Below are 18,463 nucleotides of genomic sequence, written 5' to 3' on the forward strand. Positions count from 1 at the left end.
ATACAATCATGTCATCTGCAAACAGGGACAATTTGACTTCCTCTTTTCCTAACTGAATACCCTTTATTTCTTTCTCCTGCCTGATTGCCCTTGCCAGAACTTCCAACACTATGTTGAATAGGAGTGGTGAGAGAGGGCATCCCTGTCTTGTGCCAGTTTTCAAAGGGAATGCTTCCAGTTTTTGCCCATTCAGTATGATATTGGCTGTGGGTTTGTCATAAATAGCTCTTATTATTTTTAGATACATCCCATGAATACCTAGTTTATTGAGAGTTTTTAGGATGAAGGGCTGTTGAATTTTTCAAAGGCTTTTTCTGCATCTATTGAGATAATCATGTGGTTTTTGTTTTTGGTTCTGTTTATATGATGGATTACGTTTATTGATTTGTGTATGTTGAACCAGCCTTGCATCCCAGGGATGAAGCCCCCTTGATCATGGTGGATAAGCTTTTTCATGTGCTGCTGGATTTGGTTTGCCAGTATTTTATTGAGGACTTTTGCATTGATGTTCATCAGGGATATTGGTCTGAAATTCTCTTTTTTTGTTGTGTCTCTGCCAGGCTTTGGTATCAGGATGATGCTGGCCTTACAAAATGAGTTAGGGAGGATTCCCTCTTTTTCTATTGATTGGCATAGTTTCAGAAGGAATGGTACCAGCTCCTCTTTGTACCTCTGGTAGAAACTGCTGTGAATCCATCTGGTCCTGGACTTTTTTTGGTTGGTAGGCTATTAATTATTACCTCAATTTCAGAGCCTGTTATTGGTCTATTCAAGGATTCAACTTCTTCCTGGTTTAACCTTGGTAGGGTGTATGTGTTGAGGAATTTATCCATTTCTTCTAGATTTTCTAGTTTATTTGCATAGAGGTGTTTATAGTATTCTCTGATGGTAGTTTGTATTTCTGTGGGATTGGTGGTGATATCCCCTTTATCATTTATTATTGCATCTGATTCTTCTCTCTTTTCTTCTTTATTAGTCTTGCTAGTGGTCTATCAATTTTGTTGATCTTTTCAAAAAACCAGTTCCTGGATTCAGTGATGTTTTTGAAGGGTTTTTTGTGTCTCTATCTCCTTCAGTTCTGCTCTGATCTTAGTTACTTCTTGCCTTCTGTTAGCTTTTGAATATGTTTGCTCTTGCTTCTCTAGTTCTTTTAATTGTGATGTTAGGGTGTCAATTTTAGATCTTTCCTGCTTTCTCTTGTGGGCATTTAGTGCTATAAATTTCCCTCTACACACTGCTTTGAATGTGTCCCAGAGATTCTGGTATGTTGTGTCTTTGTTCTCATTGGTTTCAAAGAACATCTTTATTTCTGCCTTCATTTCGTTATGTACCCAGTAGTCATTCAGGAGCAGGTTGTTCAGGTTCCATGTAGTTGAGTGGTTTTGAGTGAGTTTCTTAATCCTGAGTTCTAGTTTGATTGCATTTTGGTCTGAGAGACAGTTTGTTATAATTTCTGTTCTTTTACATTTGCTGAGGAGTGCTTTACTTCCAACTATGTGGTCAATTTTGGAATAAGTGCAGTGTAGTGCTGAGAAGAATGTATATTCTGTTGCTTTGGGGTGTAGAGTTCTGTAGATGTCTATTAGGTCTGCTTGGTGCAAAGCTGAGTTCAATTCCTGGGTATCCTTGTTAACTTTCTGTCTCGTTGATCTGCCTAATGCTGACAGTGGGTGTTAAAGTTTCCCATTATATTATGTGGGTGTCTAAGTCTCTTTGTAGGTCTCTAAGCACTTGCTTTACAAATCTGGGTGCTCCTGTATTGTGTCCATATATATTTAGGACAGTTAGCTCTTCTTGCTGAATTGATCTCTTTACCATTATGTAATGGCCTTCTTTGTCTCTTCTGATCTTTGTTGATTTAAAGTCTGTTTTATCAGAGACTAGTATTGCAATTCATGCTTTTTTTTCATTTTCCATTTGCTTGGTAGACCTTCCTGCATCCATTTAATTTGAGCCTATGTGTGTCTCTGTACATGAGATGGGTCTCCTGAATGCAGCACACTGATGGGTCTTGATGCTTTATCCAATTTGCCAGTCTGTGTCTTTCAATTGGAGCATTTAGCCCATTTACATTTAAGGTGAATATTGTTATGTGTGAATTTGATCCTGTCATTATGATGTTAGCTGGTTATTTTGCTCGTTAGTTGATGCAGTTTCTTCCTAGCATGGATGGTCTTTATAATTTGGCATGTTTTTGCAGTGGCTGGTACCAGTTGTTCCTTTCCATGTTTAGTGCTTCCTTCAGGAGCTCTTGTAAGGCAGGCCTGGTGGTCACAAAATCTCTCAGCATTTGCTTGTCTGTAAAGGATTTTATTTCTCCTTCACTTATGAAGCTTAGTTTGGCTGGATATGAAATTCTGGGTTAAAAATTCTTTTCTTGACAAACGTTGAATATTGACCCCCACTCTCTTCTGGCTTGTAGAGTTTCTGCTGAGAGATCAGCTGTTAGTCTGATGGGCTTCCCTTTGTGGGTAACCTGACCTTTGTCTCTGGCTGCCCTTAACATTTTTTCCTTCATTTCAACTTTGGTGAATCTGACAATTATGTGTCTTGGAGTTGCTCTTCTCGAGGAGTATCTTTGTGGCGTTCTCTGTATTTCCTGAATTTGAATGTTGGCCTGCCTTGCTAGGTTGGAGAAATTCTCCTGGATAATATCCTGCAGAGTGTTTTCCAACTTGGTTCCATTCTCCCCATCACTGTCAGGTGCACCAATCAGATGTAGATTTGGTCTTTTCATATAGTCCCATACTTCTTGGAGGCTTTGTTAGTTTCTTTTTACTCTTTTTTCTCTAAACTTCTCTTCTCGCCTCATTTCATTCATTTGATCTTCCATCACTGATACCCTTTATTCCAGTTGATCTAATTGGCTACTGATGCTTATGCATGTTTCATGTAGTTCTTGTGCCATGGTCTTCAGCTCCATCAGGTCATTTAAGGTCTTCTCTACGCTGTTTATTCTAGTTAGCCATTCATCTAATCTTTTTTCAAGGTTTTTAGCTTCTTTGTGATGGGTTTGAACATCCTCTTTTAGGTCGGAGTAGTTTGTTATTACCGACCATCTGAAGCCTTCTTCTCTCAACTTGTCAAAGTCATTCTCAGTCCAGCTTTGTTCCGTTTCTGGCGAGGAGCTGCATTCCTTTGGAAGAGAAGAGACGCTCTGATTTTTAGAATTTTCAGCTTTCCTGCTCTGGTTTCTCCCCATCTTTGTGGTTTGATCTACTTTTGGTCTTTGATGATTGTGATGTACAGATGGGGTTTTGGTGTGGATGTCCTTTCTGTTAGTTTTCTTTCTAACAGTCAGGACCCTTAGCTGCAGGTCTGTTGGAGTTTGCTGGAGGTCTACTCCAGACCCTGTTTGCCTGGGTATCACTATCGGAGGCTGCAGAACAGCAAATATTGCAGAACAGCAAATGTTGCTGCCTGATCTTTCCTCTGGAAGCTTTGTCTCAGAGGGGCGCCTGGCCGTATGAGGTGTCAATCGGCCCCTACTGGGCGGTGCCTCCCAGTTAGGCTACTCAGGGGTCAGGGACCCTCTTGAGGAAGCAGTCTGTCCATTCTCAGATCTCAAACTCTGTGCTGGGAGAACCACTACTCTCTTCAAGGCTGTCAGACAGGGACATTTAAGTCTGCAGAAGTTTCTGCTGCCTTTTGTTCAACTATGCCCTGCCCTAGAGGTGGAGTTTACAGTGGCGTGCAGGTCTCCTTGAGCTGTGGTGGAATCCACCCAGTTCAAGCTTCCCAGCTGCTTTGTTTACCTACTCAAGCCTCAGCAATGGCAGAGGCCCCTCCCCAACCCTTGCTGCTGCCTTACAGTTTGATATCAGACTGCTGTGCTAGCAGCAAGCGAGGCTCCATGGGTGTTGGACCCTCTGAGCCAGGTGCAGGATATAATCTCCTGGTGTGCCGTTTGCTAAGACCATTGGAAAAGCGCAGTATTAGGGTAGGAGTGACCCGCTTTTCCGGGTACCGTCTGTCACGGGTTCCCTTGGCTAGGAAAGGGAATTCCCCGACCCCTTGCACTTTTCCCGGGTGAGGTGATCCCTCCCTCTGCTTCAGCTCATGCTCCATAGGCTGCACCCACTGTCCTGCACCCACTGTCTGACAAGCCCCAGTGAGATGAATCCAGTACCTCAGTTGGAAATGCAGAAATCGCTCGTCTTCTGCATTGCTCACGCTGGGAGCTGTAGACTGGAGCTGTTCCTATTTGGCCATCTTGGAACCTATGCCAGCCCAGTGGTTTTTAAAGGGAAGTGTGTACAGTCTGAAAATAACTCATATAAGACAGTTATGTTGCTTCTCTATATAGTAAAATATTTGATACATTTTGAAATTCTAAATAATATTACAGGGAATGGAGAAATAAAAGTTGCCTGTTGACAATCAGATGGAGGAGGTCTAAGCAGAACATAAACAATGTTTCCAGAGGACATAGAATCTAAGGAAAGTTTTTAATAGAGCCAAAGTTTCTAACGGAAACTAACAGACCTGCAACCACAAAAAATAATTAACATTCTTTTTCTGCTTGATTGCTGTGCCTTTACTAAAGGCACACCTAGCCTAACTGTAATCCTCTGGGTTTCATATGAAAAAATTAATTAAATAGCCAGTCACCAAACTGTCCCTGCCTGCTTCACTGATCCTTTCCTGGAACTACTCAGCACAAGGCCAAAACCTTTAAGAGGCTCCTCCTGAATACCTGTTTCTGAAACACTCCTAAGGTCCTTTGGGATGCATTATTCTTTGTTGCATCATGCTAAATAAACCCAACTTGTTTCACTATAGATACATTTCTGATAGTCTGGCTGGGGGGTTCCAACACAGAGTATGAAATTTTTTGTTTAGCTATAGGGCAGTGGTTCTCCACCAGATGATTTTGCCCTGGGGGACATCTGCCAGTGCCTGGAGACATTTTTTATTGTCACAGCTGGGGAAGAGGAATACGCTACCAAGTGGATACACAAGATGATCAAGTGTCCCTATAAAACTCGAACTCAGGAGCTTCCTCACACATGGGCCTGCCAGTTTTAAAACTTGAACAGTTTCAGGTAAAGGAGGACATGCTGGTCACCCCATGGGTGTGGGCCAGGAATGCTGCTAAATATCCTACAATGCACAGGACGGCCCCCAACAACAACGAATTATCCAATCCATAATGTTAACACTGCCAAGATTGAGAAAGCTTGCTGTAAGGGGCACAAAACTGAAAAGTATTGAAATATATCAGCCTACTCTGCTAAGTTTTCTTGATTAAGCTACTGTTTATTTCTAAATACAAAAGGCAGAGTTTTAAGACAAATTGGTCAAGACAGGAATAACTACTTAAGTAATATGGGTGTATTAGTCCATTTTCACACTGCTATAAAGATACTACCTGAGTTTGGGTAATTTATAAACAAATGAGGTTTGACTCAGCTCCACATGGCTGGGGAGGCCTCAGGAAACTTACAATCATGGCAGAGGGCAAAGGGGAAGCAAGGCACGTCTTACATGTTGGCAGGAGAGAGTGATAAAGTATCACACTTTAAAGCATCAGCTCTCATGAGAACTCCCTCACTCTCACAAGGACAGCATGGAGGAAACTACCCCCATAGTTCAATTACCTCCCATCAGATCCCTCCCTTGACACATAGGGATTACAATTCTAGATGAAATTTGGGTGGGGACACGGAGTCAAACCATATCAATAGGGAAGCACAAATCATGATGATAACAATCTCAATAGCCATAAAAATTATTTTCATAGGAATAAAATTTAAAAAAGTAAACAAGAAGAAAACCATAAAACTTTAAAAAGTCTTTTAAAATCTTCTGGGAAAACATCCCATCTATTCAATATATATATTTTTATTTATTTATTTTAGATTCAGAAGGTACATGTGCATGTTTGTTACATGGGTACATTGCGTGATGCTGAGGCGTGGCGTAGTTGCCCAAGTAGGGAACACAGTACCTGGTTACTTTTTTAACCACTTCTGTGCTCCCTCCCTACTTTTGGAGTTCTCAGTGTTTATTGTTCTTATCTTTGTGTCCATGTGTACCCAATGTTTACTTCTCACTTATAAGTGAGAACATGTGGTTTTCTGTTTCTGCACTGGGGTAGGATAATGGCTTCAAGCCTTATCCATATTGCTGCAAAGTACATGATTTTGTTCCTTTTTATGGCTACATAGTATTTCATTGTGTATAAGTATCACATTTTCTTTATCTAATCCATTGTCGATGGGCACCTGGGTTGATTCCATGTATTTGCTATTGTGAATAGTGCTGCAATAAACATACAAGTGAATGTGTCTTTTTGGTAGAACAATTTATTTACCTTTGGTTATATGCCCAGCAAAGAGATTGCCAGGTCAAATGGTAATTTTATTTCTAGTTCTTTGAGAAATCTCCAAACTGCTTTTCACAGTGGCAGAACTAATTTACATTTCCACCAAGAGTATAAGCGCTCCTCTTTCTCTACAATCTTGCCAATATCTGTTATTTTTTGACTTTTTAATAAAAGCCATTCTTACTAGTGTGAGATGGTATTTCACTGTGGTTTTGATTTGCATCTCTCCAATGATTAGTGATGCTGAGCACTTTTCCATGTGTTTGTTGGCTGCTTGTATGGCTTCTTTTGAGAAGTGTCTACTCATTTCCTTTGCCCACTTTTTCACGAGATTGTTTTTTTTTTCCTGCTGATTTATTCCTTATAGGATTCTGGACATTAGACCTTTGTCAGATGCATAGTTTGCAAATATTTTCTCCTACTCTATAGTGTTTCTGTTCACTCTGTTGATAGTTTCATTTGCGGTGCAGAAGCTCTTTAGTTTAATTAAGTCCCATTTGTCTATTTTTTATTTTGTTGCATTTGCTTTTGGGGTCTTCATCATAAATTCTTTGCCTAGGTCAATGTCTAGAAGAGTATTTCCTAGAAAACCAAAAAACTTTACAGAAAAACGAAGCATTTAAATAAGTGGACTGGGACACAACACTGTAAAATCAGCTGTTATCCTGAAATTAATTTGTAAACTTAATGCAAAATATAAATAGAAATTTTTGTATAGAAATTTTCCACCCTCTGGAATTTCTGACTATAATTCCATGTTGTCACTTAAAATGTCCCTCCGTTCCTTGCAGACAGGGAATTTTTTTCAGAAGAGTAATGAGGGGAGAACTTGCCCTACAAATGTTTTATGAAGATAATAATTTAAACAGGATAGTACTGGTACAGGACCATATCAAGGACCAAATGAACTAATTAATTCTGTAACTAATTCAAGAACATCTGAAGATTACAAATAGCAATAACCAGTAACATTTCGAAGCAGTAGGTAAAACAAGGAATACGGAATACTCATGTCATACACTCTTCCCCTACTCCCTCTGAGCAGTAACTATGTGATTCAGGGTAAGCCGTAATAGGTTTAAATTATTTAGGATGATCACATCTGATTTGCTACAGGATTAGGTTAAAAGATGGACAGAAATCCAAATCTAAGCCAATTGGTCTGGCATTTCTCTGGCCACAAAAATAAGTTTAGGTTGTCTATTTAGAGTGAACTGTAGGATTTTTAAAAATAAATGTGGTTGCAGGAAATAAAGACTATTGTTTTTCCTTTTAAGCTATGGTATAAGATGTAAGGCTTGGGAATGTTGCAGCCATTTTAGTATCATGCAGGAAGATGAAGGTAAAGCCAAGAGAACTACATCAAAGTATGCAGAGCCTTGACAATGAAAGCCCACATTACAACTTGACTTTCAATTATGTAAAGCAAGGTTCTTGCGTGTGTAGTAAGGGAAAGACAGACTTCAGTAAATGGTGTCAGTACAGCTACTTACCTATTTAAGAGAAAAAAAAACTCTTATCCTTATACCAAAGTAAATTCCAAGCACAGTACACATATCTAATGTACTACAAAGGTTCCTTAAGAGACCAGGAAATATTAGTTAATAGTTCTATAAGGCTAGGTTTGGTGGCTCATGCCTGGCATTCCAGTGCTTCAGGAGGGCAAGGTGAGAGGATTGCTTGAGGCCAGGAGTTTGAGACCAGCCCGGACAACATAGTAAGACCCTGTCTCTACAAAAAATAAAAAATTAGCTGGGCCTGGAGGTACGTGCCTGTAGTCCTAGCTATTTCGGAGGCTGAGGTGGGAGGATAGCTTGAGCCCCAGAGTTTTAGGCTGCAGTGAACAATGATAGGATCATCCTACTCCATACTGGGCAACAGAATAAGACCCTGTGTTTAAAAAAAAAAAGTTATATAGCTTTATGCTTGAGAAGAACCCAATACACCCAATAAACATTATATACAAAAGTAGAAAAAATACAGAAAAAAATTAATGAATTTGGCTAAACAAAACTTTAAGATTTTGAATGTTCAATACTATAAACTAAGTTATACAGCAAATAAAAAAACTGAGAAAGTTTTTTGCAATATATGACAGGTTATTTACAATCTTTTTTTTTTTTTTTTGAGACAGCGTTTCACTCTGTTGTCCAGGCTGGAGTGCAGTGGCATGATCTCAGCTCACTGCCACCTCTGCCTCCTGGGCTCAAGCGATTCTCCTGCCTCAGCCTCCGGAGTAGCTGAGACACAGGCGCCCACCACCATGCCTGGGTAATTTTTATATTTTTAGTAGAAACAGGGATTCACCATGTTAGCCAGGCTGGCCTTGAACTCTTGACCTCAAGTAATCTGCCTGCCTCAGCCTCCCAAAGTGCTGGGATTACAGGCATGAGCCATTGTGCTCGGCCAGGTTATTTATAATCTTAATTTTTAAGGTTATCAATTTAATAAGGTAAAGACAATAGAAAAATGGGCAAAATATTGTGAACTAGAAATTTATATTTAAAAAGTTTAAGTTCAAATGATAAAAAAGAAATGGCAGTATCATTTTTTGGACTGCTAAGTCGGCAAAATTACAGAAGAAAAGAATGCCTACTGTGCCAAGTGAAGATGTAAATGTATATTTTTAGAGTACAATTTCTCATAAGCCTTCAAATATACATAATCCAGGAATTAATGTCCAACGAACATTACCAGTTGAGGATCCCTAATCTGAAAATCCAAAATGCTACAAAATCTTAAACTTTTTGAGCGCCAACATGACACTCAAAGGAAACTGGAGCATTTTGAATTTTGGATTTCCAGATTACAAATATTCCACTGGTACATATAAAATATAAATATTCCCAAATCCACAACTTCCGAAATCCAAAACATTTCTGGTAAAGCATTTTGGATGGGATGCTTAACCTGTAATTAAGGACATGTATAAATATGTAGCTTACAAGGACATTCATGACCATTTTCAATAATGAAAAACTTTAGCCAATGCTTATGTTCAATTTGTTGCCACTACTTCTTATCTTAATTTGGGTGCCCCTAGAAACAGATCCTAAGACAAAGATTTGCATACAGTTAATTTTAAAGGTGATCCCAAAAAACACCATTAACAGAATGGGATGCAAGACAGATAGGGAAAGAAAGGCACTAAAGGATGTGTTGTCAAGCAAATTACCACTGTGGTCAACTCAAATTTAATCCTGCAGAGAAACTCTAGGAACCAGGGTGGAACACGTACCTCAGAATTATCCGACCCCAAGGGGTGAAGATGCTGGGGTCTCTTTCCATTCATTTCCCTCAGTCATTCTAGTTCTACATTAGCCTTCAGATGAAGGCTGCTGGGGCTGGGGGAGAGGACTTTAATTCCCTGGCATTACACTCTGGCCCCATTTGCAGACAGAGTGCATTCCAGCAGCCAGGGAAAGCTTTCACTTTCAGGCAAAGAATTTACAAATGTTGTCAGATGGAAGCTGGGCTTGCATGCACACAAATGTGAAGTGCCAAAGGATATAAGTAGTGGCATCAATAGCATCAGTGACATCTTCCCTACCTAAAACCTCAATTATCCACTGTCAAGAGAATAAAGAAGCAACATCCTGTAGTGGTTAAGAGCATGGACCCTAAGGTTAAAATTCTGCCACTTCCTGGCTGTGACCGTGTGCAAGCAACCTGCCAATAATCACTCTGGTCCTCGGAGTTCTCATCTATAAACAGCCCTATCCTCATGTCCCAATCACCTCCTAAAAGCCTCCTCCAAATACCATCATACTCGGGATTAGGTTTCAACATATAAATTTTGGGGGGAAACAAACATTTAGTCCATTGCAAGAACTATATGCCTTGATATGTCATTATGTAAGGTAAGTTCTCTTCTGCTGCTCCTGTGGAATACCTCCTACTGGGTGTCGTGGTGGCTGAGGTGGTCTGTTGTGAAGCAAAAAGGAGAAAAGGGGTCTCTCTTTTGGCTGCACTGTGTTAAAGGAATCTTACAGTAGTTTTGCTCATACTGCAATGGGTTAAAGGGGTTAAACATTCCCTTCAGCATTTACTCCTAGTCCTCTCTTGCACTAGAACTTAGATATGCATCCTGAGTGACAGAAACACTTTTGTGAAGGGAGGACCAGACATTGTGAGGTCATTTTATGCCTATAGTAGGAGAGAGAAGAAAATAAAGGGGAAGCAGAGATATCAGGGTAATTCTTGGTAGCATTCACTATATACCAAATCTACTGGCTCCTTGATCTTGGATGCCCCGCTTCCAGGATTGTAAGATATACATTTCTGTTGTTTATAAGCTACCCAGTCTACGGTTTTTCATTACAGCAGACCAAACAAACTAAGACAATATAAAGTATTGTTTAAAAATGAACAATGGGCCAGGCGCAGTGGCTCACGCCTATAATCCCAGCACTTTGGGAGACTGAGGTGGGGGATCAGTTGAGGTCAGGAGTTCGAGACCAGCCTGGCCAACATGGTGAAACCCCATCTCTACTAAAAATACAAAAATTAGCCAGGTGTGGTGGCTGGCGCCTGTAATCCCAGCTACTTGGGAGGCTGAGGCAGGAGAATTGCTTGAACCTGGGAGGCGGAGGTTGCAGTGAGCCTAGACTGCCTCCATTGTACTCCAGCCTGGGCAACAAGAGTGAAACTCCATCTCAAAAACAAAAACAAAAACAAAAATGAACAATGAAAAGGCTTAATGTTTGTTGGTTGAATGAGTAAATATTGCTTAGAACTTTAAAACACTTTTCAATGAAAACCACACTAGAAGTAAGGATTATACCTTCACACAAGTTCATAAATCTATGATCTATACCATAGCTGAATAATTTGTTCACTTATTGTTTCATTTTTTTCTATTATTCATTCAGAAGGCATTTTCTGAGTACACATTATATGAAGTGTATGGACCATAACTCATATAACTCATACAGGCAAAAAAAGAACAAATGGTCTTGGCTCTGGAGAAGTTTAGAATATGGAGAAGAAACAAGTAAATTAAGAATTATGATACAAGATAAGTTTTTATTACAAGTATAGGGAGTGAAGTGTTGTATGGCAGGGATTAGTAGTGTTATATTAGGAAAGGAATGCCAAGAAGGTGAATTTGGGCTGATTCTTTTTTTTTTTTTTTTTTGAGACAGGGTCTCACTTCCATAGCTCAGACTTGGGCTAATTCTTAAAGAAAAATACAATAGAGGGGAGGAAGATGTGATAGGAAATGAGGATAGAGAGTCAGCCTCCACCTATTTTTTTTGTTTTTCTTTTTGAGATGGAGTTTCACTCTTGCTGCCCAGGCTGGAGTACAATGGCACGATCTCAGCTGACTGCAACCTCCGCCTCCCGGGTTCAAGCAATTCTCCTGCCTCAGCCTCGCAAGTAACTGGGATTACAGGCATTCACCACCATGCTTGGCTAATGTTGGTATTTTTAGTAGAGACGAAGTTTCACCATGTTGGTCAGGCTGGTCTTGAACTCCTAACCTCAGGTGATCTGCCCTCCTCAGCCTCCCAAAGTGCTGGGATTACAGGCGTGAGCCACCACGCCCGGCTCAGGCTCCATCTTTTAAGCAAAGGAGTTTGGATTATGAGGAGCCCTTTAAGCAGGGAAGTGATGTTTATAAACCTTACAGCTCAGAATTCTAAAGTTTGAAATGAACAAGGACTTTGTGAAGACCCATAATTCATCCTGGAAATATAAATGATATTTTGTATTATCTCCTGAACAAATTATCTACCTGACTGCTTTCATCCATTAGCAGAGATAATTGGGAGGTTACTGTCCTTCTTATGTCTTGCCTTGAACACTGAATCTTAACATAATTACTCTAAGTTGGACTTAGTAATTTATTTACTTACTTATTTGAGACAGAGTCTCTGTCACCCAAGCTGGAGTGCAGTGGCACCATCTCGGCTCACTGAAACCTTCGCCTCCCGGGTTCAAGAGATTCTTCTGCCTCAGTCACCCTAGTAGCTGGGATTACAGGAGTGTGCCACCATGCCCAGCTAATTTTTGTATTTTTACTAGAGATGGGGTTTTGCCATGTTGGCCAGGCTGGTCTCGAACTCCTGGCCTCAAGTGATCCACCTGCCTTGGCCTCCCAAAGTGTTGGCATTACAGGCGTGAGCCACCATGCCCAGCCTATGTTGTTTTATATATTAGAGACCTGTGAGCTCCATTTTTATTTTATGTAAATAACTTAAAAACTTGGAACATTATTCAAACGACTACAGCACTAGTAGCAGTTTTTTAAAACTATTTTTCTACATATTAAACCCACTTTACTCACCTTATTTATAATTATCTGTATTTTTCTAAATTTTAAAATCATTTGAAGAAATCTTGTCCAAATGACTTTGTAATAACTCGTATGTCTGTATTATAAATGCAATTCAAATATCTTTTCTTGTTAAAAATAAGGACTTGCTTTTTCGGGGTATGGCATTTCTTGCAATAGACTGGAAGTAACAATGCCTGCACTTTTCCCAACTCAATGTTATCCTGGATAAGTTACATCTGTGGCCTTTGGGGTCCTACTCTATAAAATGAGAAAACTGAAATCGTTGATCCCTATGATTTCTAATTTTCTTTCATTCTAATTATCGGCAGAATTGGAAGCAACTTATATTCTGGTTTCAGGAATACATGAGTTCAAATATTGCTCTACCTAAAGTTCAGAACATTGTTTAACCTCTTTAAATTTGGAAAACAGGGATATTAAAACATGCCTAACAGTGCTATTGTGTGGATTAAATGATGGCTTCATTTTTTTTTCCTTCCTTAGGAGTAGGCTTAAGGTCAGATTTGTTTAGTGATTTGTCTCATGAACATCTCTGTTAAGTAAGTAGAAGTATTTCATATATGTGGTATCCACAATACTAGCTTGATTTTTTCTTTTAAGTTAAACCTAAGAAGGCCGAAGAAATTTTTGGGGAATCATTATAAAATGAAAATCATTATAAAATGAAAATGGACGCAACTTCTTCCCCACTCCCCAGCGTTACTGTTTGCGGAACATACTCAAGAACCATTCCATGCAAAGTTTTACATGATCGGAAGGAAGCAGGTCGTGCTCTTCACTTGCCAATTCCATGGTGCGGAATAAAAACAAAACAAAACAAAATATTTAGTGTCCAGCACTCCACTTGGGCAAGTATTTACAACTAACATTTCAAGTTTTAACATTTCATCACTTCAAATTTAAAAACAAAATCACTGAAGCAAATATCGCCAGATAAAAACCTACCCAATTTGCATTCTTTTATTTTTAATTTGCCTGAGGCCAATAATTACCTTAGTCTAGGAGAAGAATGGGTCAAATATTCACTCTGCCAGGTCCTGGCGTCCCGGAGTACCTTTGCGACAAAGGCGTCCAAAAACGCTCCAGACCCTCCATATCTCCCTTCCCGCTAGAGGGGCCTGGGGGGCCCGACCATCTGCCAACCCTTTCGTGTCCTCCGGCTCTTATTTCCTCCCCCGCGGAGATCTCACCTGCACGCCCTGCTGCTGGAGGCTCTGCGTGATGTAATCTAGACGGCGACAAACGCTCTTTTTGGCCTCGGCCGCCGCCTCCTTGGTACTGCTCACTCGCACCACCACCTGCGCCCGGTCCGGGCCCGCAGACACTTCTGAGGTGCCGCTTACGTGCACCTCGCGGGTAGCAGTTTGGGCTTGTGTTGAGGAGAGGGGGTGGCGTAGGCCCGGTAGCTTCTCTCCGCGTGAGACCAGGTTGTTCTCCTGGCGCGGATCAGCCCAGGGAACCAGTTCCACGAACACCCGGGTCGGAGGGGTCTTTTGCAGAGACATAGCGATGGCAGCTGGGTTTCCATAGTAACTACCGGCCGACGGCGGCCGAAGGGGCCAATGCGCACCACGGCTTGCCTGTTCACGGCGCAAAGTATGCCGGGATGGGTGTGGAGGCCGCGGAACTTCTGGCGGGCGCAAGCTATGCCTTGTTGATCTTGCCGCATCTTTTTTACTAGGTGTCGGCTGAGTGAGTAGCTACAGTTTTTAACATGTTTAACTTACGGCCTTCAAAAAATGTTAGCGGACTTTCTCTGTTGCCTCCTCAGTGAGCTCTGCCCTTTCTCGCAACTCCTTGTTGTCCCACCCCGCCTCTGCACCTCAGAGGAAGAAGAGTAGCGAGGCCAAGCGGGTTTTTAGATTTCTCTGTGATTACCCAGCCTTGTCTTTTCTGACTTTACCGTCCCCGCTTGGGGTACTGCTTTTTGAGGCTCCCTCGGCCACATTTTTGTGGTTCGTGAGGTTTCAGTTGAGGTGAACTTTTTGCCCCTGTGATCTTGGACAGTTTACCATTCTTCATATCTCAGTGTCATCTTCTCATCTCAGTGTCATCTTCTCTGAAGCAGTGTTGATAATTTTATATTAATAATATATAATATATTCGAATATATAATATATAATATATTCTAATATCTATAGTATATTCAAATATATTATATATATTAATAATATCAAAGCAATGTTGATAATATTTTTCACATTTGCTATGTGCTTATAAGGCGCCCATTGTATGTAGAGTGCGTTGCATATGGAAAGCAGAGTGAACATAATGGATGTTTGTAATGATAGCTATGGCTTTGGCATCATTTTCGTGTCTCCCCATTTTTTTCTAAAATCCCTGGAATGGTTCGGGCCTTGAACTCCGACAGGAGAGATTTAGGTGGTAGCAAAGCACGTCCAATATGGACGTTGCTGGGCCTGTACAACTTGGAGCTTCTCTGTACCCTTTTCTTGAGAGAACCTTTAGAACACAACCCTCAACTTCCCGTCTCCGAGATTCTCTTCCTAGCACTAAGCAATGATCTTTGTAAAAATAGCCCCACTGGCTTATACCTCTTTACTGTCTGAATTTTATCAAGAGAATCGAGGGGGGGAAAAAGAATTTTGAATAACTAGTTTTGGAAGGACAAGAACTGTTCTTTTAAAAGGATCCTGAAAAAGCTGACAGTCCTCTTGTAGTATCACCATTGTTTTTTCTGTTCTTTTCGATTAGTATAATTCAACTAAATCAAATGGTACCCCTCTCCTTTAATTAGGCTCATCACTAGATTAACATAATTTTGTGTATATTCATCTTGTTTATTGTTAGCTGAAAACAATTTTAATTTAAAAACTAACGTTAAGAACTTTCCCTCATAGTCTTTTATGATTTAAGACACCCAAAATAATGTTTCTTAAACTTGGTGAAAAATTCTTTTTCCCTTACGATAAATGTGGAAGAATATAGCCTCCAAAATAAATTGTTGAATGAATGAATGTCATAAACAAAAAGCAACAGGAGTTAAAGTGTAAGTATTTAGTATACGATAAAAGATTTCATATCAGTGGAAAATGATTACATGGTACAGGGATAATTGTAAGCTATATATATATGTATATACATATATATATACACATATGTATATACATATATATACACATATGTATATACATATATATATACACATATGTATATACATATATATATACACATATGTATATACATATATATATACACATATGTATATACATATATATATACACATATGTATATACATATATATATACATATATACATACATATATACATATATATATATATCTATATATATATTTTTTTTGTTTTGAGGCGGAGTCTAGCTCAGTCACCCCGGCTGGAGTGCAGTGGTGCGATCTGGGCTCACTGCAAGCTCTGCCTCCCGGGTTCACGCCATTCTCCTGCCTCAGCCTCCCGAGTCGCTGGGACTACAGGTGCCTGCCACCATGCCTGGCTAATTTTTTTGTATTTTTAGTAGAGATGGGGTTTCACCGCGTTAGCCAGGACGGTCTCGTTCTCCTGACCTCGTGATCCGCCCACCTTGGCCTCCCAAAGTGCTGGGATTACAGGCATGAGCCACCGCGCCTGGCCCATTGTAAGCTATATTTTTTAAAAATTTATATCTTACATCATATATTGAAAATAATTCAAATGAGACCAAAAATAAAAATAATTGGAAGAACCTATATGTAAATATAAATATTCTGGGGGATGGGAAGGCTGGCCTTAATCATAGTTTCATGTGCAGCAACCATGAAGGAAAAGTTTGAAAAATTGGACTATACTAAAAAATATCAGTTATATAAAGCAAAATGAAAACAAAGGTGGGGAGGCAAATAAATGGGGAAAAATGTTTGTTAATGTTTATTGTGTATAAAGGGCTAAGAGTCTTAATGCTTAGAGAGCTGTTGCTAGAAGAAACAAACGCGTCAAAAGAAAAATAATGAACACTGAGGCAAACTGCATTAGATTGCTATTGCCATAACAGAAGTCTTTCAGCTTCAAAGACTTTGGAGCTTAAACAGCACAAATTTATTTTCTCACAGTTCTGGGGCCTAGAAGTCCAAGATTAAGGTGTCAGCAGTTTTGGTTTCTCCCAAGGCCTTTCTCGTTGGCTTGCAGACGGCTACTTTCTTGCCGCGTCCTCACGTAGCCTTGCCTCTGTGCACATTACCCTGATGTCTCTTCGTAGAGCCTCACCTTTATGACTTCCATTTAACCTTAATTACCTTCTTAAAAGCCCTATTCCAAACACAGTCACATTGAAGTTAGCACTCCAACATACAAATTTTGGGAAACACAATTAAGTCCACGATACAGACCAAGAAAGCAGAAATGTTAGTAGTCTATAGGATGAAAAAAAATTAGTTTATCCTCACCAGTAGTTTAAGAAATGCAAATTTAACTACAGTGTAGTGTCTGTTTTTGAACTATCATTTTGGCAAGTAATCAAGTCTGTGAGAATGGAGAAGGAATAGATAATACTGGATTTTGAAAGAAGAATGAATTAATTCTTTGTGACAGAGCTATAAATTAATAGTATATGAAAGAGAAGGATAAGCCTAAACTGACTTACGAAGTTTTCAGCTGGAATGATTGGGAGAATGAATGAGGAGCATAGAGCTATTTGTTCAGCTCATAGTAGCCCAGTTCTCTCTCAGAGTCAAGGCTGAGCCCCTAGCAACTGTTTTGAATAAGGTGACTCTACCAAGTTAATTGGACTAAGAATAGGTACCTAATTCCAGTTGAACCCGTTAGAATTTTTCACATGAGAATCTGTATTTACACCAAATTTTAAAAATTTAGTCTCTTAGGTGACAGGGCTGTGACATACACTCATATTTATATAAAACCTTGGGAGATATAGATTGGCCATTTTTCTATTAGAGAAATAGAAAAAGTGTAGAGATGGGGTGGGGAGAAAGAGAGAAAGAAAGAAAATGATACTTTCCAAGAGGATCAGAGGTGAGATGGAAAAATAGTCCAGATGCAATTCTAGTCTCTTTTTTAAGAATTTTGTCTTAGGCCTGGTTTCATTCCTGCCCTGGAGTTCTCTAAAATATTCCTGTATCCTTATAAAAATCCGCCCCCCTTTTTTTTGCTAAGTAGCTTGACTAAGTCTTATCTTATCTTAAAACCAAGACTGATAAGAATAAATGAGAAGGAGAATTTAAAGCTGACTTTTATACCTGTCAGCCTTAAGGAATTTATAGAACTTCACACAAAGTGGATCTGTAGGTGCACTGCTCAAAGCTTCACCTTTTGGGGAAATTTTCCTTCTCCACTGTTATTCAAAGACTTTACAAGTCATGTTGTTACACAGCTGCTTCTCATTTTTTACTGGCACCTGCATACTAAGCCAGCCTATCCATAATCTTGCCATCAAAGCTCAGGTTTTTTTCCTCTTCCTTCAGCTGGCCATAGAGTAATCCCTACATAACCATTGGTGTGAGGTGAGGGAGGTGTTTTGGTGCAACCTTGGTGGGTGGCATGGGCGTCTGAGCTGCTTGCTCAGGCAGCTTGCTTATACCCTCTGGTGCTTGTGTCTCAGATGTGCCATTATCTTTTTATCTATTTCTGGTGGGGTATCTGACTTTGAGTTGAAGTCTCTGACAGTACCCAGCTTATGATGGGCAGTTCCAAACATCTCAAAAATTAAAATCCCAAGTGTCAGAAGAGAATGGAATAATACATTCTAAATGCTGAGGGGGAAAAGAAAAACTAACCTAGAACTGTGTATTAAGGTCCTTGCCTTGTTCAAAAAGATGTCAGATGTACTAAAATCACTTTAGACTTTGTTACACTTTATAGTTAAA

At 39.8% G+C, this 18,463-nt stretch overlaps 1 protein-coding gene across 1 annotated transcript in view; it reads right to left on the reverse strand.

Moving 5' to 3' along the window:
• The window catches only part of IRAK1BP1 (interleukin 1 receptor associated kinase 1 binding protein 1), a 37,635-nt gene extending 23,382 nt beyond the window's left edge, over window positions 1–14,253 (reverse strand). The window contains exon 1 of the mRNA XM_003258258.4: window positions 13,820–14,253. Coding sequence (XP_003258306.1) covers window positions 13,820–14,134 — 315 coding nt within the window. The 5' untranslated portion in view covers window positions 14,135–14,253. The remainder of the gene's footprint in view (window positions 1–13,819) is intronic.
• Between the last annotated feature and the right edge of the window lie 4,210 nt (window positions 14,254–18,463).

This window comes from Nomascus leucogenys, chromosome 18 (genome assembly GCF_006542625.1).
Source record: "Nomascus leucogenys isolate Asia chromosome 18, Asia_NLE_v1, whole genome shotgun sequence".
Taxonomy (NCBI): Eukaryota; Metazoa; Chordata; class Mammalia; order Primates; family Hylobatidae; genus Nomascus; species Nomascus leucogenys.